Source organism: Acanthochromis polyacanthus, chromosome 4, assembly GCF_021347895.1.
Source record: "Acanthochromis polyacanthus isolate Apoly-LR-REF ecotype Palm Island chromosome 4, KAUST_Apoly_ChrSc, whole genome shotgun sequence".
Taxonomy (NCBI): domain Eukaryota; kingdom Metazoa; phylum Chordata; class Actinopteri; family Pomacentridae; genus Acanthochromis; species Acanthochromis polyacanthus.
Window position 1 is genome coordinate 31423698 of NC_067116.1, and position 22118 is coordinate 31445815.

The 22118-nt window shown below is 39.2% G+C and overlaps 2 protein-coding genes across 16 annotated transcripts in view; one reads left to right on the plus strand and one right to left on the minus strand.

Annotated features, from left to right (window-relative positions):
• The window catches only part of agxta (alanine--glyoxylate and serine--pyruvate aminotransferase a), a 491885-nt gene that overhangs the window by 365697 nt on the left and 104070 nt on the right, over window positions 1–22118 (minus strand). The window lies entirely within an intron of this gene.
• ptprfa (protein tyrosine phosphatase receptor type Fa) overlaps window positions 1–22118 on the plus strand; it is a 396740-nt gene that overhangs the window by 341040 nt on the left and 33582 nt on the right. For 6 of the 15 annotated variants that reach the window (XM_022191302.2, XM_022191304.2, XM_022191303.2 and 3 more), the window contains 6 exons: window positions 900–911; window positions 7437–7546; window positions 10795–10827; window positions 11392–11489; window positions 20657–20780; window positions 20933–21108. In XM_022191302.2, coding sequence (XP_022046994.2) covers window positions 900–911; window positions 7437–7546; window positions 10795–10827; window positions 11392–11489; window positions 20657–20780; window positions 20933–21108 — 553 coding nt within the window. The remainder of the gene's footprint in view (window positions 1–899; window positions 912–7436; window positions 7547–10794; window positions 10828–11391; window positions 11490–20656; window positions 20781–20932; window positions 21109–22118) is intronic. The other 9 variants (XM_051947515.1, XM_051947514.1, XM_051947513.1 and 6 more) reach the window with 3 other exon arrangements.

Genomic DNA, 22118 nt, shown 5'->3' on the forward strand with positions numbered 1-22118 from the left:
GCCCAGGAGCTCGGTGGTTAAAGATCCCAGGTTCACGTCCTGGCCAGGGTCTGGGATCTTCCTGCATAGAGTTTGCATGTTGGGATGGGTTTTCTCCAGGTACCCTGGCTTCCTCCCACAGTCCAAAAATATGCAGAGGTTAACTGGTAATCCCAAATAGTCTGTAGGTGTGAATGTGAGTATGATTGTTTGTCTATATATGCAGCCCTGCAATAGACTGGTGATCTGTCCAGGTCAGATCTAGATCTGTCCCTGCTTTCACCCTAAGTCACCTGGGATAGGCTCCAGCTCCTTCTAATGAGGATAAAGCAAGGTATAGATAATAGATGGATGGATGACTTGAATATGGACTGGACAGAGGGTGAGCTGTAGGTTCACTAGACTTGTGCACAATGCAGAAAATCACAGGGTGGTCTCAAAGGACAGCACCAACCTACTTCTGCCCCTGGACGTGTTGTGGCCCTAGTAGCAGCCTTCAGCAGGGTTGATGGATGAGAGCAGATGACGTGTCGGCTGACTTTCAATATTTCTCACTGAGCATATAAGTAATTTGCATGGTACCGATCGAGTGTGAAACCAGCTTTCTCTCACTCAGGTGAGAGTCATGATTGCAAGTTTATTCCCGGTCACTGCATTTCTCTTTAAAAGTGTATTAATAAAACTGTCTCCTGTTATTTGATGATGATAAGTGCACCACAGTGTAAGATGTGTGTCAGAGAAGCGTGATGAAATACAGAGCAGCGTAGTTAGTTGTAAGTAAGATGCTGTAATGAACTCTGTCAGATGCACTTCTCGTTCACTGCAACACCGTGTGGGATTTGTGCTGCTGACAACTTGTAAATTAATCATTTCTCTCTCTGCTCCCTGGTTCACTGTCTCCCTGCTTTCTTTGGACACAGCAAACAAGAAAGGTTAGTGCTTCTGTCTGTTCTTTCACATCAACCATCCTCCCATCCATCCGCCGACCCCCGGCCTGTCTTTCCCCGTACTGTGTAAAGCTTTTTGGGTCAGACGTGTTGTCTGACAGTGATGATGTGAGGTGACAGATACTTGTTTCTGTAACACTTTCAAAATCACACCTCCCTGTCAGCTGTTCTGTGCTGTCTTGTGGGCTCACAGTATTGTTTTCCAACACATCAGCTTCAACTGATGGAAGCATGTGTGTCGGTATGTGTGCGCAGCTACATTTTAGCATGTCTGTTTCTCTGTGTGTGTTTTTTTTTCTGTTGCACAGCTTTGAGTGCTGACTTCTGAATCCTGCTGATCTTCCCCTCAACAATAATCCTCCCTCAGTGCTTGCTTCACCTCTCAACCTCTCACACACCCGTAGCTTCGACTGCAAAACAAATGGCAGACCTGAAAAATCCAATCCTGATATCACCTGCAGGCAACAACTGACATCACAACAACCTTTTCGCTTCCCTGTTTGTGTTACCTGCCTGACCTGCATATTACATATTGAATGTTCTCATCACTAATACATACAAAATCAGTCACCTGGATTTTTATTTGTTGTTTACTTTTGCAAGGTGGGGTGGTGGAAGGTTGGAAGATTTAGACAACTCCATATAACGCCCCAAGTAGTTCATTAAGTGAATAAGACATTTTTATTATCACTGCAATCTTTTTTTAATATGTTTACTTAGATTGTCATGTCCAGAATTTATTTTTTTACCCTACCTCAGAAATCAGTGGCAACAACTTTATTTAGCACCACAACAAGCACACAGTTCTTACAATTTCTAGCCAGCTTTTTGCACGTCTCCATTGGGATTTTGTTCTGCTCATCTTTTGCAATGATCTGCAGGTTTTTGAGGTTGGAAGACTTCCTTGCCATGACTCTGGCCTTCAGTTTTCTTCTCAGTCTCAATAGGATTCAGGTCTGATCTTTGGCTGGGTCACTCGAAAATACTGATATTGTTTTCTGTTAACCATTTCTTGACCACTGTATGTTTTGGATCACCATCGTGTTGGAAGGTCGAATGTTGCCCAAGGCCAAGTTTTTCTGCAGACTGCATGATGTTTTCCGACAGAATCTAAATGTAGTCCCCTTCCCTCAAAAAAGTCGATTACTCCCTCAAATCTTGCGACATCTGTGGCATTGCGTTGTGTGATAAAACTGCACCTTTCAGAGTGGCCTTTTATTGTGGGCAGTCTAAGGCACACCTGTGCACTAATCATGGTGTCTAATCAGCACGTTGATATGGCACACCTGTGAGGTGGGATGGATTATCTCAGTAAAGGAGAAGTGCTCACTATCACAGATTTAGACAGATTTGTGAACAATATTTGAGAGAAATGGTGATATTGTGTATGTGGAAAAAGTTTTCGATCTTTGAGTTCATCTCATAAAAAATGGGAGCAAAAACAAAAGTGTTGTGTTTATATTTTTGTTGAGTGTATTATGTGCATCTATTAAGTACAGAAACAGTCAGCATGGGTCTGTCCATAGTTCAACTCCTACAAAGCTCACTAATTAACAGGTTGTATCTCTTCTGTTTGTCTCTACACAAACAGAAAAAGAGTGCAACAGTTTGTGGTTTACCTTAGTGCTATGTGCTGAAAATCATTTTAAACAAAGACAGAGACTAATATTCATCTACACATCTCACAAATAAATTATGAATAAACTGGTCAAGTCTAGCGGTGCAAACCACATCGTAGACACAATTAACGCTGAATAATTTACAGACCTGACGTGTTCCAATATGAATAAACAGGCACAATGCTGTTTGCTGCAGTAGTCAGTGCAGGAAAATGTGCACTCATACTTCACCAAGAACATGCTTGTGGGGGTTCAGACCTTAAAATTGTTAACTATTTCATAGGTTGTTGTTAAACTATGTTGGTGTGCTTTTAACTACTCTAATAGCTCAGGTCAGTAAATCAAGAACAATCTGATATTGTCTCATAAATCTGAGAAACCCTCGAACCCTGAACAGCTCTAGATGTTTTAGGCAATAGCAATTTCAATTACAAAGTGAAAATAACTTGACTCGCAGCTAAGATTTGTGGATGGGGATAAAGACGCATTGACTTAAGTGTCCGCATTGTTGGTTGTTTTAATTTTCCACAAGAGCTGCAGTTTTTTCTGTGCTCACAAAGTAAACCTACCTTATACCCCAGGAACAGGAATTTTCTCAGTTAGATACTCCACTCAGCTGCTCACAGGGAGGCTGTAGCCCAGAGGTGATGTCATGACTTCAACTCTGGATGTAATAAAGCTGGTGAACAAGCTTTATCACAGGTACCAGGAACTTAAGGTAGAAGTAGCCCAAAATGAACAGTGTACTTGTTTGTATCGTAGCATTATATCCAGCTCTGTTCCACCTTCATTAGCCTCCTCTCTCTGTCTGGGCCGCTTCACCAGCTGCTCAGCTGGTTTGTTTTCACACAGTCATATGAGCCACATTTTTAGTAAGCCCAAATTTGAACTCTCTACTTTAAATTCTGCTGTGGAAACACTCAAGAAGCCTCTAAACATTAAACAGGAATGGCAGTGTACTCCAACATACTGTGAAAGTCACTCTTTTCCATGACTTAAACTGATTTCACTCTGGATGGGAGGTCTCTCAACAGGGGGACAAAAGGCTTTCTGTTGTACAGGAGCTACGCCATCAGAACTTCAGCATCAGCGATGCTGCAGATATTGTATTGGGTCCTAACCGACATCTGCTGTAGTGTATAATCACTGATTATAGCATATGATCAAGAGAAAACTTAATTATAAAAAGCTTGTAAATACATGTGATATGATGGTTACACATACTAGAAATGGTCCACATTATCCAATTGCAACTGAAATATTTAATCCCAACAATTTAAAAACAGTTGTCCCTTGAGGAATTATTGAATGTTTGGTCAGCCAATCTCATGCTTCCATGCTTTCCAAAAGTACTTTTAAATATTAAGCATCTTTAGCCATAAATCATTTTCATACCAACACCAGTGTGGATTCAGCAAAACTCATTCTGCACACGAGCTGGCACAAATAATGAATACTTCTTTAAAGTATAAAAATATATGTGTATAGTTTAAGTGTATTTACATATTTTGGGGTTTATCAAACACTTTCTATTCATTACACATTTTTCCTCAATGATTTCATTAGATAGAGTCTGCAGACAGAAGGAACTCTAATGATATCACTAACTGAAGTATTTATTGTTAAATGGATGGGCATATGATGTAGCTGTTACTTTTAGCTTTATTATGTTGCATAAAAATGTTGCCACATGTGCAGGCACTTCAAAAAGTGTTTGGACTCCTTTACTTTTTGCATTAACTATTATTTTTAAATTAGTTTTAAATTTATAAAATTAGCATTTTTCCAATCAAATTTACATTGAATAACTGATTATGACAAAGAAGCAGCATGTTTTTGAAAAGTTTGTAAATGTATTAAAAATCAAAACCTGAAATGTCTCATTTACAAAATTAATCAGACTTTGTTCTGAGACGCCAGAACGATGTCAGCTGCATCCTGATTGCTTTAATCATTCTTGAGATGTGTCTACTCGACTGAGCTCCACCTGTGGCAGGCTAAAAAGACTGAGGCTCACATCTGTGTATATAGGATTGCACAGTTTGCACTGCATGTCAGGACAAAAAACAAAACCGTGAAATGAAATAACCCTGAATGCAGAGTGATAAAACTGTGATGAGGATACCCTTTGTAAAGCTCTGAGTGTTTCCAGGAGCACAGTGGTCTCAATAAACGGAATGGAAGAAGTTTGGAACCTCCAGGATTGAGCAATGATGCAGTAAGGCCCTCATTCAGCAAAAAGACCAAGAACCCAACAGTTTCTCTAACAGAGCTTCAAAAGTTCTCTGCAGAACTGTAGCACCTGCTGGTAGAATCTCAGTAGCTCTCCATCAGTCAGGTCTCAATGGCAGAGCAGCTGGATGAAGCCATTCTGAATGAAAGACACATGGCAGTCTGTTTGGATCTTGTCAAACTGCATGTAGAGGAACATGATAATCTGATTTAAGGACATGCAAACTAAATTCTGTCAATCAGAAGTTCATGTAGAAAGTCTGCTATAGAGTGCAAACTCACGAGACTAGATTAAATGCCAATTTTAACACTGTTAACACTATAAATTGTGCATAAGATGAAGGGGTCTAAGTGCTTTTTGAAGCAGCTGTACTTCAGAAAATAAAATCATTTATCTGTTCTTGTGCAAGAAAAGATAAATATAAAGTAGTATCTGATGCTTAGGTTTCATAAGATTAGCAATACCGAATTAAGTTTTATGACATACTACCATCAAAGTACTAATCCCTTTACAGCACCATGACACATGCAGCGAAAACATTCAACGTGTGGCTCATAAATTCAGTATTTGAAAATACTGACAATGTTGACCTACACTGCCAGTGAAAAGTTTGGACACACCTTCTCATTTAATGTTTTTTCTTTATTTTAATGACTGTTTCCATTGTAGATTCTCACTCAAGGCATCAAAACTATGAATGAACACATGGAATTATGTGGTAAGCAAACAAGTGTGAAATAAGTCCACAAATGAACCTTGACAAAACCATTTCAGGTGACTACTTCATGAAGCTCATCGAGAATGCCAGGGTTAAGCTGTGTGCAAAGCAGTAATCAAAGCAAAGGGTGCCTACTTTGAAGAAGCTAAAATAAAAAAACATGTCTTGACTTATTTCACACTTTTTTGTTTACTACATGATTTCATATGTGTTCATTCACAGTTCGGATACCTTCAGTGAGAATCTACAATAGAAATAGTCATATCATGAAAATAAAGAAAAAAACATGAAATGAGAAGGTGTGTCCAAACTTTTAACAGGTAGTGGACATGATGATGAAAACGTAGAAAAGACAAGAAACCAAGAAAGGTGTTCTTTATTTCTGTCATTACAGTCTCTGTTGTAGTATTGATTGCTACCTCTTGTGGCTGAAAGCTATCCTACTGCAGTATTACTGAATAAAACATGTCCTTGCTGTCACTGAACAGCACTGCAGTTGGAGAGCAAGGAACCGGTTACCCATTTTATATTTTTCATGCTCTGTGTTTACCATATGGGCAGAGTGGAGTTGGTCTACAACTTGATTCTAAACTCATTTAAAGATGCATTACTTTAAACTCAGAATAATCCAGGTCACTTTTGTTTGTATTACAAGCATGAATAAACTGTTAGCAGAAGTTCAATCCTCAGACATTTAGCGACACTGGCTTTTCACCTCGAGTGGTTTTCATTCTGCGAGCAAGAAAGATGCAAGGAGAGGATGTTAAGCCGAAGGAAATGTATTCGCCAAACAAGACACCCTCACTCCCCTCAGCATCACTTGAAGGAGATGCCAGTTAATCATGCATGATGTACAGCACTTGAACTGTTACAACACCTGATGGGTCCGGTAATGATTCTGTCATGTCAAAAAGCACTTTTAGCTCTGTTTTTTTTTTTTTTCTTTTTAATGAGACTTACAAAAGTGCAATTGGTCTTGTTAGTCAAAATAATGTTGATTTCAGCCCCTGCCCTATGCAGTTTTTGGCAAAGTCTTGTTACTCCTGTGGAGCCAGTTTTCCTGCTTTGAACTCCACCTCCAAACTGACCCTAAAACTGCCTTTATCAAAAAGACCTGTTAGTGACTGTGACAGTGAAACTATCTAACTTATGCTTACAACTCAACTCAAAGTACTTCCAAAGTCTTGCCTCAAATGCTTCAATTCCAATGCTTTCAATGACAAACTGTAAAGGTGTGGAGGACTAAGAATCTCCTTAAACATTCTCTTCTTTTGCAAAAAATAAGTTTTAGGTGCAATGTTTTTCCTGTCACTTGCAGAGTAGGTGCATTTGTCGTGCAGGCAGTCCGATCGGTCACAGATGTTGGGATGCAAACGAACATCCTGAGAATGGAGTTCACGACACACAACCATGTAGACATAGAAAGCATGGCATGGTTGACTTGGCTTTCACTGTGTGTAGCTGTCCTGGATCAAGGTTGTGTTGTTACATGCTGTCCTATAATACATCAGGAACAGATGACAGAACCTTTAAGTCACCTGTTGAACTCCAAAGTGAGGAACTTTATTATTTATTCTTTATAGAGCAGCTTGTTCTGCCAGATTCTGTTCCTCTGTTTCTCTGTTTAACCTTCAGCCATTGTCACATTGTACTTTCTCCTCAAATCCGCATGTGAATTCTCAAACTAAAAACGCCGGTGTAACAGTTAACACAAGTAAACCTGTTGATTGGAGGACAATTTTTCCCATTACAAGATATTGTTATTCATGTTTTGTCACCATGAGAGATCTGCACTTGTTGCAGATTATCACCTGCTGTTTGCCCTAGTCTGGATTGATAATGTGATTTTCATTATTTTCCATTTTGTGTCAAAAGAAAATGTAATTTGAAAACTTTCACCTGTTCTAATTTGGTGGCGTCTTATCTTTTTTTTCCGCCAGAAAACGAACATCTCCAGCCAAAGATGAGCACATGGCGGGGGTGAAAGATTCCCTGCTGGCCCACTCCTCAGACCCCGTGGAGATGAGGAGACTCAACTATCAGACTCAAGGCATGGACATGCTCACACACACACACACACACACACACACACACACACACACACACACACACACACACACACACACACACACTCTCTCACACACTGCCCCCAACTCTTATAGACTCATATTTATTCATGCAGATCTTTACATACAAACATCCTGAATGTGCAGCTTTTGTCTCTTACAATTCTGAAAGCTATCTGCTAAGCTGTCTATCCCATATTTTAAAATGTATTCTAAAATATTCCAATTCAACTGCAGAGACAAGGTTTAATTTGCATCAGAATCATGTGGATGTGGAAATCCTGCTTCTTGCTATCCAGTATGAGATAGTCCAGGTTTTTTATATCAACATCGGTTCACTCTCATCCAATGACCACCTAATGGGCCCAGATATGTATTTGAAACATGGTCCTATTGTGTTTCAGCAGGTGTCCCTGATTGTGCAAGTAAAACTCCCATTCCATTTGGAGCTTTTGTACAGCTTGAACTCTCACAGTTAAATTGTCTTCATAATCATCTTTAAACGTGAGACACTACTGGTGAATACATAGTTTTGTCATGCCATTTAGAATTTAGGTTATGTTGCTTCCATACCTTGTCTTCTTTCGGACAAATAGAAAAACGTCCAAAATACACTTTTTTTTCTTTTTTTGTACAATTTGTCTTAAATGTTCAGGCAAATATGTGCATATTTAAAGAGTTAATATCTCAAATAATTGTCTTAATGTGAACTATCAGCTGGAGAAGTGTCATGGTAATATCTATTGTTGAATATAATTTGTTGATAATTATTCAACTCTACTTAATAACTGCATTACAAAATATCTGGTGGTGTTAGAACATCTTAGGTTCAAGTATGTAGACATTAACTACTACTCCCAAAGGCCATTTCAATAAGACACATCTATTCCCAGTGCTGACAATAAATCACTGCATAAGGATATATATCACAAGATTCAACAAGGAACCCAGTGTTTCTATGGTCAGTAGCAATGAGAATGTTTTTACAAAAATAAATATATATATGGTAATGCAGAACTAGGAGAAGCTTCCAAAGTGTAGTTTATCATGTTTTGTTTTGTTGCTTCCTCTAATATGCAAGCAAATGTTCCTTGTACTAAATTCACCATGTAAACTATTAGAGCTCAGGTAATTTCAGACCCCCTCCTTGAGCTTTTTATTTGGCCTTTAAGACTTGCTCATATTTTAAATGCCAGCTTTCATTTGAGAATTTACTGAGACCACCCACTGCTACACATTTGGTTTTAGATTATAATAGTGCCAAGAAAAATTATGTTCTTTCTCAGAGTCACATTTCATTTAGTTTCGGCTTTCAAGCAGAAAAAAATGAGCCCTAAAGACACTAAATAATAGGAGCATCTATTCAGCATACACATATTCGTATGCTTAGCAGGTGTAGAAGTCATTTAAAAGAATCTTAAAACATTTTAAGCTGAACAAAACTAACACAAATGACCACATTTTAGGATGTAGTTATGGTCTAGTGTTTTGTTGACCTGTCCATTGACCCTGGACTCTCCCGCAGGTGATTTCTTGGACCAGTAACATCACTTCATTTCCTCTTTTGCCCTCATCATAGTTCCCTCTTAAAATAAACCCTGAAACCTGTGTCTTCTTTTTATGCGTATATATGCCAATAACTTTATTTCTCTACCTGTTTCCTCGTGTCCCCATTCACTCTCCTGTCTGACTGTTTCACTTATTGTTACTTTTTCGTCTGTTCTACACCTTCCACCGACTTGTCTTATCTCTGTCTCCCACCTGTCTTTCAGTGGGAGGTTTTAAGCTCAAAGCGTGTCGTTGTTTTTTGTCCGTGTTCTTCTCACTTGAGATGGGTGGCATTTACCTGTGGTAGCAGTAGGAGGGATTTTGGCAGATGTTGTTTACACCAACATAAATTCATCAGCTCCTCTGACTGCCAACCTTTGCACACTGGGTGGCCTCAGAGTTATTCATAACAAAGCACAAAAAACTGACAGATAATATCAGCAAAGCTACGCACCTATGTGAGTATTTCCATTTTATACATCTTTATTGTGTAATTAAGGCAAATTGTAGACTCCGCAATATTTATTTGTCAATTGTGGTTTGTGCCAAGCAACTACTGATTGGTTGCTTATGTTAATTAAGTGGAATTTGCAGCTATTTGTCAAACGATACTCAAAGACGACACCCACCCAGCTTCAACCTGTTCGCCCTTTATCTGTCTTGCCAGCAATACAGATGCATCCACTGCTGTTCCCCCAGACTTGTTCTTTCCTCAGGCTGTGAGATTACTGGATACATCCTCCACACTGCACCACAAACAGAATTTTAATGTTATTAATTGATTATTTATTCCATAAATAAGTTGTCTTTTTAGAGGAGTTTAAAGGACTGCATTACTGTACTTTTGTTATACAATACTGTGTTCCATAATAATAATTGAACTTAATCTTGAAGTAATGGACCAGGATGCACTGATAAGTCTCAGTGGAAGGTGGTGTATGAAAGGCAGCATCACCATCGTTCTAGAGATCAGGAAGGCTGACAAAGAGTTGACCCTGTGTTTTGATCCTGTATCAGATGTGTTCAGGTATGCAGAGTGTGTTCGAGGACCCTGCCTTACATTGACGTCCAGGATCTCTTAATTTTGACACCGTCTGTAACCTCTGAATGCCAAAAATCCACCAGCTACTTTGAAAAGTGTACACCATTTATCAGAACAAGAAAATGTAAAAACAGAAAGTAGAAAGAAGTATTTTTCTGGAGTAGATGTACAGAGTCAGATCAAAAACTCCTAGTTTGTAGAGGCTTCAAAAATGAGGTGGTTAAATATCTATGAGATATGGAGCCATCAATTATTTTTATGAGTAACACCTATGGGCACTTGAAAAAATATTGTACATGTTGATTCCAGTATATTTCTAGTAAGAATCAAAGAATTCAGCTGTCTTAAACTATGATTTAATGCAGTTTAGCTGTGATCTACAACACAATAGACATGTTTGAGTTGTTCTTACTTCGTGGACTTGCGGTTTCCATAGAGATGCAGGATTTTATATGGCAGTGAAAAAATAAGCCCACGGTGAGTAAAAATGTGAGAGCAACAAAATGCCTTGAAACTGCCTGGGGTTCAGAGGGTTAAACTACAGAGCAGAGCAGACTCTCAGCTCCTCTCTCAGTGCTCCTTGTGTTCTCGTGTCCTAACTGACCCCTGTGCTCTTGGTTTTGCCTCGTCTTTCCCCCACAGGTTCCAGTGCCCTCAGTGTCCCGAACACCCCAAGTTAGTTTTCACTCCTCTTGTGTTTTACTAATGTGTCCTTCCATTCTTGCCTCATCCCTTTTCTGTTTTACATCGCTGCCATTTGAACTGAAGCCCTCCCATTTAACACCATCACCTCCTTTTCTCATGCCCTGTCAATGTCAGCCATTTAGATCAAATGGTTATCATTCAAATCGAATGCAAAGATGTAGTGCAGTAGTGAGACAACATAAAGTATATAGATGCAAATATCAGCGTAAGATGCTGTCTTCTTACACCAAACCACCTGTGTACCACTTTCCCACTCACCTGTTGCTTTCTGGGATTTCTTTAACCAATCAGCATGCTGGTTGATGCTCATCACCACTGTGGTTATTATACGCTGTTGAAGAGCTGCACAGCCAGACGTCATCCCTCTGCTCGGCACACAGCACTCTCGCTGTCACCTCATGTCACTGTGAGCAGTTAGCACTGAGCCTTCAACATGCATCTGCACTCTGGTTACATTGTCCAGCCCATGTGTGTTTGTGTGGATGTGTGTGTGTGTGCGATGGACTGTACTTATCACGCCACCTGTGTCCACAGGGATGAGGGAACATCCTCCCATTGCTATTTGTGATCTGGCTGACCACACCGAGCGACTCAAGGCCAACGACGGTCTGCACTTCTCTCAGGAGTATGAGGTAAATCTTCCTGTTCTGCTTTCAAGTAAAGAAATACAAACTTTCTGCCACTTTCAAAGTCTCTTGTGCATCAATGCATGAGCTATTTTCTTGGGGAAAACACTTGGAGAAATAGGAAAAAGCTAATTCCTGTAGTGTTGAAAAGTTTGAGAATTGAGCAGTTTCGGTCTGAAACGCATGAATTAGTTTTTGTTGGGATTATGTCAGATTATCCTGTGATAGATACAATTTTGCTAATCCTGTGTTGTTGTTTTTAGAGTTGTCTGCACTGTAACATGCAGAAGTTGAGAAAGCTCACAATAATAAGACAAGCTTGTCTGTGTTTGTCTTCATTCACTCAGAATTAGGTACAAGATAGTTTCAAATAAATGTTGCAAAGAGGGTTGATCATGATATGGAGCAGAAAGTAAATTGTACTAATGTTGTTAAAAGCTTTTTCAGTCAATCACACAGCTGATATTTCCAACTAAAAATAAAAGGAAGTATGGCATTTTCTGCTGACCCACAGATTTCTTTTTCTTGTCATTTAGGGATGCTATTTGTTTCACTCAAGCCAGGGCTAAATATATATTTACTCAAGCACATCTGGAAAATCAGCCTTTCATTTTCTCACACTCACTACATTTCCCAATGCACTTTTTTTTCCCTGAGATGTTTCCACTCATGTATAGAGCTGGCTTACCGTTGCAGAGTTGAAGTTCACATTGGTAAAAAGGATGCTGCTAAGTATGCATGAATTCTCAGCCTCCTTTCCAAGAATAATATTCCACTGCTTTTACCTACTGTAAGAGCCAGTGAGGGATTATGGCTTGTTGATGTCCTACAAAGGGAGGTAATTTGCATTTAAAGTGGTGAATTTCCAAGCGGATAAACCAGGACAGATGGGTGCACTGTTTATGCACAGCAGAAGGAAGGGGGCATATAAATTATGAAACAGCAACTGAAGCAACTTTTCTACCTTTCCCATTTTTTTTCTCTCCCAGTATGACGAAACAGAGGGAACGTTTTGGAGACAAGTTGTTGTGTTTGCCAAACAAGATAGCATTCAGTTCAGATAAGAATGTGTTGGTGGGCATAAACTTTGATGAACAGCTCCTTAAAGTATGTTTACAGCTGAATGCTTAGAGGATGCAAATGACATGTTTGAATAATGAGGACACGTCTCCAGTTATTACTGTATGCATTTACATATAATAATGATATTTTTATATCTGATTTGATAATATGAGTTGTGATCAAAAAGTTCTGACACTTTTCTTGTTATACTCAAACACAGGTCATGTACATGCAACAGGTACCCCCACAGACGGTTGTGGTCACCATGGACGCACATCATGCATGTGCAGTTAATTGCCATAAGATTACAGTCTGTTGGCATGGCAACAAATTTCAAGCTGCACACAGACTCCCACAGAGAGGTCTGAACAGACTTGGGCAGATTACAAAATGTCTCACCCAGACCCCAGTGGGCCTGTGTTTACCTGTTGATACCATAGGTATAACACTGACATATAACTGGCCTGAGAGAGCAAGACTTCCAGTGAGGATTCTAAATGTTTAGCACTGTGAGTTCTCCAAGCGTCTTGGAGAACTTCCTCAGTTTTTGTGACATTCTTATACATACACAACCAGCCAAACGTTTGGACACACCTTCTCATTTAGTGGTTTTTCTTTATTTCCATGACTACTTACATTGTAGATTCTCACTGAAGGCATCAAAACTATGAATAAACACATATAAGATTATGTAGCAAACAAAAAAGTGAGAAATAAGTCAAAACACGTTATACGTTTTAGATTCTTTAAAATGACCACCCTTTGCTTTGATTATTGCTTTGCACACCCTTGGCATTCTCTCATTGAGCTTCATGAGGTAGTCTATGCAGGCTATGAGCTATACGTGCTGCAGTAAAATGCAGTTGACTTCTACAGTCTCAGTAAAGACTAAGAAACCCTCATTTGATTAGCGGTAAATGCATTTGCAAAGTCTAATTTACTTATAAAGTGGAGGGAGCTTTTTCAATTATTGAATATTAAAAGGTTATTAATTAACCACAGTGGAGCTCTGCTGGATTTCATTAAGGGTGAGAATGTAATCTAAACTGAGCAGAGGAATGCACTTAAACGCAGTTTCAGGAACCAAAAGGAGATAAATGTAAGAAGCTGATGGCCTTGTTGTGCTTAGAAAGCACAAATGAAACAAGAGTCAAACTGCTTCCTGCAGTGCTGCTCATATTCCTTTATGTCTAAGCACAAGAGACATGAGCATAACTTTTAGCTGAAGTAAGAAAGACTAGAACTCTGTTTATCTTGATGTATCTTTCCAAATGCTTTTGTAGGTGGCTGCCCATCAAAAGATAAAGTTAGTCCTCTATTATTTACACAAGTTGAAGACTGCTAGAAGAAGGCACTGAGAAATGTCACCCTAATTTTTCCAACGAATTGGACCAATCCCTTAAAGGCATTAGAGGAGATTTAATTTACTACGACTTTGAACGTAGCATGCGCACATACAACCTCTCCCCCACCCCCCTCTAACATCCCCCCTCTTAACATTTACGAAGAAACGGCCCCCTCCAGAAACTTGTGTAGGACTCGAGAAGTTGCCTACAGCCGCAGTATAATACAATAATACATTTTACCTGTCCAGAAGGAATTCAACCAAGGCATCTGTCTTTAGGTCCATTTGTTGCTTGAGCTGACGCCATCGCCCAAATGACTCGCCAATAATCACTTTTGTTTTTGCATTGTCGCTATCCAGTTGTCTTTTATTTTCTCTGACATCAAAAAATGCCTGTCTTTTACGGCTGGGTCCCCCTGGATCTTTAGCTGCCATTATGTAAAAAAGATGAGCAAAACAAGTCGCCAGCTAACTACGAAGCTATACCAAAGCAACACATACACAAAACACGTAAGTCCAAGGCGTACGTAATCTACGTAACTATGCCTGAGCCGGAAGATTTTTGATTGACAGGAAAGGGAGCAAACCAAACGCCTCGGTCCGAGCGCAATGATTGGCTGATGTTTTTCAGGTCCTGCCATGTCCACAGTTATTTTTTTTATTTTTTATTTTTTTAGAAACCATACATACAAGTCCACTAAAGGTCAGTATATTCATTTTATGTGAATCAGACAAATTAAACAAAAAAAAACATCCTCCATAATGCCTTTAAATGGTAGCTAGCTGAATATGGTGTGTTAATATGAGATTATGTGTTTGTAAAAGATGGGAAAATGGTACAATGGTTTGGCTATGAGCTCAGTTTAAAAAAAACAGCCTGAAGGACGCAGTCGTGAGTCTTCTCCAAGTCTCGACTGGTACAGGTTCAGCTTTTTTAAAAGATGTGAAGTACACAGTTGGCTGTCTCCTGCTACTAATGCTAGAATGAGACTCATAGATCTCAATTTTTCCTCATAAATTTTTGTTTGTTTCTTCTACTTCTTCTTTGAGGATTTTTTGAAAGGTTGCAAACAAATTATTTTGTATCTTTCTTCTTCAAATCTGTTTAATAAAGCCATGCTGAACAAACCCTATCCTGCCATCTTCTGACTGCACTACCCAGCCTAGTTTATTTGTTCCAAAGCAGTTCATGGAAACAAACCTAATCCACATGTTCTCTCCCTTTTTTTTTTGGCCATATTTCAAAAGTTGACTTGAAGTACATTTGACAGCTATATAGAAACATAGCTAGTGTAGCTGATGTGTAAGATGCTTTGCAGGCATATACACTGAGGAACTTGTTACCTTTGATCTGGAGAATGTCGGTGACAGAAGCACGAGGTAACCCTCACTCTCAGACACGCACGTATACTGTATGTCCTCCTGCATTCTGTTGCATAGGAGTAACCAGCCATTAGTCCACAGTGAGAGCAGCAGGGCCTGAAATGAAAAGCTGATAATGGCTGTGTTTAAAATGAGACCTGCCAGAGTATCTCACAGCTTGTTACATCTGATGAATGGGCCAGTCTGTTTGGGGACTGCTGGAGACCACTTCATATAATGCATATGGCTCTGTAACAGTAATTCTCTTCATTACATAATAATGATTACATCTATTATTTTGGCCGTATCAAATGAGTAAAAGCTGGTTTGCTCAAGTAAAACTTATTTTGGGCTGTTAGCTGAGCCTCAGGGCTCCTTAACAGCTCTTCTGAAATACCCTCTGCACTGGCAATGGATACTGTCCCTGCTGCTGCAGACCTGTTTCACAATACACATTCTGACTTACTGCAGGACAGGGTTGGCTGTTACCCGGTCTCACGGGGATTCGTGAAACTGTCACGTAAGTTTTAGTTTCGGTTTCAAACCGAAACTAAAACTTACGTGACAGTTTCACGAATCCCCGTGAGATCGGGCTGGGGTTTTTCCTGACTCAGAATTTACATTAGTAGGGTGACTGCAATGGCAATAAGCAAGATTAGTCAGTATATAGTCAAAGCAATGAGTCTGTGTTGCCTTATTTGATTAAAATCTATGCACTTTCCTGTAATTTCTGATAATTTGATCCAAAAAAAATGTGTATTATACTGGAGTAAATGACAACCCAATATCTATATATTTATGTTAAACCATGCTGGAAACCCACAAACAGTAACAGCTCTATAACTGTGATGCAAAACTTAACAACCATGATCTCTATGCATCAGAGGCACATAGGACACTTTTAGAATACAATATAAAATGGAATTTTTACTATATCCTTATAGATATTTCAAAATAAAACATTAAATAGCAGTCTTACAGCAATGACCCGTTGATTTTGAACCTGTTCTCAAAACTAACTCTAACAAAAACTGCTGCAGCCATTTTAATTTTGGCAGTGTGAGTCAGCCTCTCCACTGAGTGTGACACGCTCAGCAACCTTCTCAAAATGTCAGCAAGTTGCATATGAATATCAGATACATCCTAATCTGGTGTAGGGACCTCCAGGCTGGATAGGCCTAAATGTCCACGTAAGCCGTGACAGTAAGCCGGCATGCGCAACAGTTGGAGCTCCTTTCAGTGGAATGCCGCCATCATTAACCCTTAGAGCCAAGCTGACACACTTTGAATCCAAATTCACATTTCTTCTTCTCAGCTGAACTGATCTCAATGTATTCATTGCAGTGAGGTGTAATGCATATCAAGTACAACCACACGACTAGCCCAAAGCCAGTTGCTGGTCAGTGTGGGCGAGGAAAATAATTTTCATTTGACATCAAATTAAATCATGGTTACAACCTGCATACAGCTCTGTCCCCATCTTTACACCCATTACTCTTGTTTGAATTACTCATGAACTTGTCATTGCATTGATATGTTACTATCTCGATATGTTAATATCTTTGGAATGATTACAGTGCATACACATTATCATATCTTTGCACTGATTGATTAATATCCTATCATGAGAAAGAGCACAACCATAGCTTTCTATCTGCCTGTTTCTGTCCATACTGAAGATTTAACATGATAAAGACAAATTACAATTCTGCAAAAGTTTTTGTTTTGTATAATGTAAGCCTACCACATATCAAAATACAAAACAGGACTCATTTTTCGGATAAACTCAGTTGTTTCTCTGTGTACCAAAGACTAATCAGGTTTATAAATCACCACACATTTTTGCACTGTGGGCTGCACAAAAGGCTAATGTGAAAAATGTACTGTGTATTTTCACATCAGATGTTAGAGGGTCTGGAAAGCCCAAACTGTCGTGAAAAAATTGAGATACAGGGCTAACCCTTATACTGACCAAACAGATTCAAAATTAAAGTAGTTATATTACAGCTAAAATAACAGAATAGAATAGAATGTGCTTTATTGTCTTTATACAGTGTCTTTTCAGTGCAAACAGAAGGTACAAGGTAAAAGCCTTAGAAATCTTAAAGATAGTGCAAACAGTCTCTATTTACAAATATGCAATATAAATAACAGAGTGAATAATAACAGAGTGAAAAATAACCTGGATTCATAGGATTGAAGAACCCATGTTCTGCTTTTTGGGTTACTCCCTTTTCCTCAATGTTTTACAGCTGCTTTTTATGGCTGTAAAAGGTTAGCAAACCTTCAAAGCTTGAAGTCCATACCATAGGGTGTTATTCTGCTCCCTACTTGCCTGAAACATCTCTTTTGAAGTTAAGGCTTTTCTTCCATTTCTTGTCTACGTCATCATGTTACTCATTTGCATAACACTTACCTAGCGGCTAGTTTTGCACACCCTCTAACAAAGAATTATTATTTCGTACCAAGAGCAGCTTACTGCCTGTACGCTAGAACTGGGGTTATGGTACATGACCCATATAGCCTCACTTTCATCTGAACTGGGTTTTCTAGAAAGGGGCCTTAAAAAGCCAGGGGCTAAACAGAGTGTTGCAGACAGACGAAGGGAAGAAGTTCTGCAGCAATGTGCAGTATGAGAAAAATAATGGATTTTTGAACATTGAAGAATATCAACATGTTTTAGTAGAGCCCAAAATTAAAATTTAAAAAATTGTAAATATGCAGAATATGGACTCTATAATGTGTATTAATTAATATTCAGTAAAAATTCATACATTTTTGCAACGTTAATAGTCAAGCCAAATTGATGAAATGCATCTTACATGTGTTAGATGCTATTTTTTTATTTAATTAAAACAATGCAAACCATGATGACATTACAGAAGCCCACCTTAAAGAGAGTAGAGATAAGTCAGTGTAGGAAAAGGGAGGAATCAAATTTTTTGTTTGGAGTTTTCACATCTCTGCATTCTGCAGAATAGACTATAGCAGCTGCAGCAATGTACAGTATGAGAAACATATTGTTTTTGAAAATTAACATATGCAAACATATTCTAGTAGACCCCAAAACAATAATAACAAGCCTTTAAAGGAGTGTAATATGGGCTCTTTAATACAGCTCTGCTTTATCTGCTATGATGTGTCAAAGTGTCTATTTTTAGGATGGACAACAGGCTATAGCACATTATAACTATTTCTTGATGCAAACAACTATACTCACAGAGCAAGGGCATGAACACAAACGCAATCCGCTCATTCTTACACGTTTTTTTTTTTTTTAAATAACCCAAGAGGAGCTTTAATGTGTCACAAAAGTTATCTTTGTGACATACGAATGCAGTCATATTTGAAATAATAATGTTTAAAAAAACAGGCATGGCATGTCAGTAAATTATTCATAACACTGAAGTTTCCTTGTGTCACTAGTGCCAAGAAACTTAATCCCTCTGTTGTAATCACTCCTGTAATATGTATTAAAACAAAGTCAATTATTATTCTTGACCCAGTGAATGTGGCGGCAGGTGCTGAGTGTGAGTCTGGCTCGCACGGATCCACATGCTTCACGCCTGGCTGTTCCTCTGTGTGTGTTTACCTGCTTTGTTTTGTGTTGCTGCAGTGTGATTACACCGTCATCTCGGTAACTGATCTACATGTTGGCAGAGCGCATTAGCAGTAATGTGAGTGGTTTGTCAGTGCAGTGTAGTGGAAGCCTTACCTAACAGGCTGTTAAATAAGATGTGCATTCAACCTCTCTCTCCATTGTCATTATTATCAGTTGCAGAGCGTCCAGCCAGTGAGGAGAAAAAGCAGCAGGATATTACAGTCCTTGTCACTGCTTTGTTTTGCCTGTGCATGTGTGTGTTTATTGAAATATATGGGTATGTGTTTATTTCCAGGTGAAATGAGATAAACAGCAAAAGCGTGGAGGATCCATCATGAATTTGCAGCACGCCATTTTAGCTAAACCAGGCAGCAATCAATAAAGAGCAGTCATCAGGCAGCAGTTCACATCAGTGCACAGCATTGGTTTGCATCTCATATAGGGCATGGATTTTATTCATAGGAATACAAATAAGAAAGTTGCAAGAACCATTTAGAGAAGTATATTTCACCATCTGCTGCAATCTGTTCTTTGTTTATGTAGATATTAAGGAATTAGATAAAAGCTAAAACATTTCCTAAGGAATTTTGAGTGTGCAACCGCTGTCATAATGCTACTGGTTCTTATTGTTTTTTTAGCTACAGATAGCTTCTGTTAGCTCCTGATGACTCTTGTTATCTCATATTAGCCACAGAAAGCTCCCTTTAGCTCCAATTAGTTATTTCAGCTCGAGATTGCTTTTGTTAGCACGTAATGTTTTTTGTTAGCTCATTATGGCCCCTCTCAGCTTCTGTTAGATTCACTGAACTTTATGCTGAAATCTGTTGGCTCTGAAAAGTTACTGTTAGCCCAAGCTGGCTATTCTTCTGTTAGCATTAGTTTTAGTCAGCACCTGTTAGCTCCAGTCCATGCCTTATAGCATCATCTAGCTCTTGTTAGCTTCTGATGGCGCTTGTCTAATTCAATGCTGAACACACAAAAAGAGAATGTCTGCAGTTTGTAGTGTCTGTTGTATAATAAAGCATGAATGTAGAAAGATTCAAACGAAAGCAATACAGGTTATCAAAGAAGCAAACAGGTGACAAAAATTATCAAACAATTTTTTTAAAGTGCAGAATCACTCAGTGGCATTTACATTTTACATTGTACATGTTGCATCAGCCAAAACATATAAGCAAGAAAAGTAAATGATATGAAGTAATGAACCACAAAGAAACAGTAATTTTAGATGGATATTTGAACCTTTCCCAGTGCTAAGCTGTACAGTCAACTGTAAGCAAAAATGGATAAAGGTTTTTAGTGTTGATTTGAGCATTTCAGTTAAACACGAATATTCAATAAAATGGAAGGCCCTTCCAGAGATAACCGTCACTTGTTTGTGGCATTTCCAGCCAGAAATAAACATATTGGTCCAATAACAATTTTCTATGAGTCAATATTTAGCAGGAGTATGAATAATTTTGGACTTAAGCGTGTGTCCCAGATGATTGTGCCACAACCTCACTGCATTGCTCTCCCTTCAACTAGCAGGCACTGCGCTGGTAGGAGGAAAGCTGGAGGGGATTTCAAGAGGAGGAGGGGGCTTAAAGATCATCCAGGGGTTTTCATATTATACAGCTTCAGGCTGGAAGGGTGAAGATGAATTAATGCCTGTGTCACATTTATTGGTGTGGACTTTTCATTCCAAGCTCTGACAGGGTTTAAACCACAGCAAAGAAGGCAAGCACTGTTGCAGTAAATGCTTACCTGCTTTCTCTCCCTCCCACCTCTTTGTATCCATCTCCCTCCTCCTTTGTCTTTCAGTCTATTGATCCAGGACAGCAGTTCACCTGGGAGCACTCTAACCTGGAGGTCAACAAGCCAAAGAACCGCTATGCAAATGTTATCGCCTATGACCACTCTAGAGTTATTCTCACACCTGTGGACGGTGAGAAACAAACATATTTCAACTACTGCATGAGTTGCAGAGAGAACAGGCTTATATCAGGAAGCCTTATTTTAAAAAAGAAAAAAAACATTGTTTAATTTTCTCTCATGTTAATTTACTTGCTAACTTGATCAATTTGTTCCTGGCTGCAGGAGTTCCAGGTAGCGACTACATAAATGCCAACTACATTGATGGCTACAGGAAGCAGAATGCCTACATCGCCACACAAGGCCCGCTGCCGGAGACACTGAGTGATTTTTGGAGGATGGTATGGGAGCAAAGGACCTGTACCATCGTCATGATGACCCGCCTGGAGGAAAAGTCACGGGTGAGTCTCACATGTCGACTCAAAGCTGATGAACTTAATGCAATAATAGATAGTTACTCCACCAAGGAATGTGGTGGACTTATGTGATGATCAGCATTAGTTTGTCTGTTTGTCTGTCTGTCTGTCAACCACATTATTCAAAAAACGGATTAACAGATTTGGAACACATTTTCAGGAAAGGTCAGACATGACACAAGGACCAAGTGTTTAGATTTTGCCAGTGATGCGGCTTATACTCTGGATCTACGGATTTGTTGAAGACTTTTGTATCATTGCGAGATAGTGACAGCGTCACTGTAACTATGACTACAAGTGAACACGACGTCAGCTGCCTGCTGATGATCACACGATTGCAATCCTACGACAATTCGACTGCTGTGGACTTATCAGGACTTATCAGTCGGATGTGATACATGACCAATTGATTAAATTGTGGAGGTATTTCTATCAATTCCTGCTGCCCGCTACATATTTAGGTGATGCAGTTCGGTATTCATACATAACTTCCACATGCAGAACACACGCCTGTACTCAGCATAAAGTCATTTTGTTGATGGGTGCATCTATATTTAATGGCCACATTTCATGTTGCCATAATGTCTGATCATCAATAACTTGTAAACAAATGCCACATTTCTAAAAACAAAATGCAATATTTCTGTAAAAGCTATAAGAGGGAATGAACAGCCTGGGCAAAGTACTGCGCTGTCTGAGTTCTTTTCCAGTTCATCATTGTTTTGCTATTGATTCAATGAAAATCAGCCATTCTGTTCATCTTGTCTTGTCAAACAAGGATACAGCTTTAAAAAAAATTTAGTGTTCGCATAGAGTTACAAGGGTTATTTTTCAGTGCCACATAGCCCACTCACATTCACTTTAGGGACTATGGCAAAGGCATTATGGCAAATGTTTCTCCCAAAAAGGCCAGAGCCTTATCAGAAAGGTGCGTGGCCCAGTGTGTGTGCAGTGGGCAGCAACTGTTACTAACACAGGGGTATGGCATGCTGGGC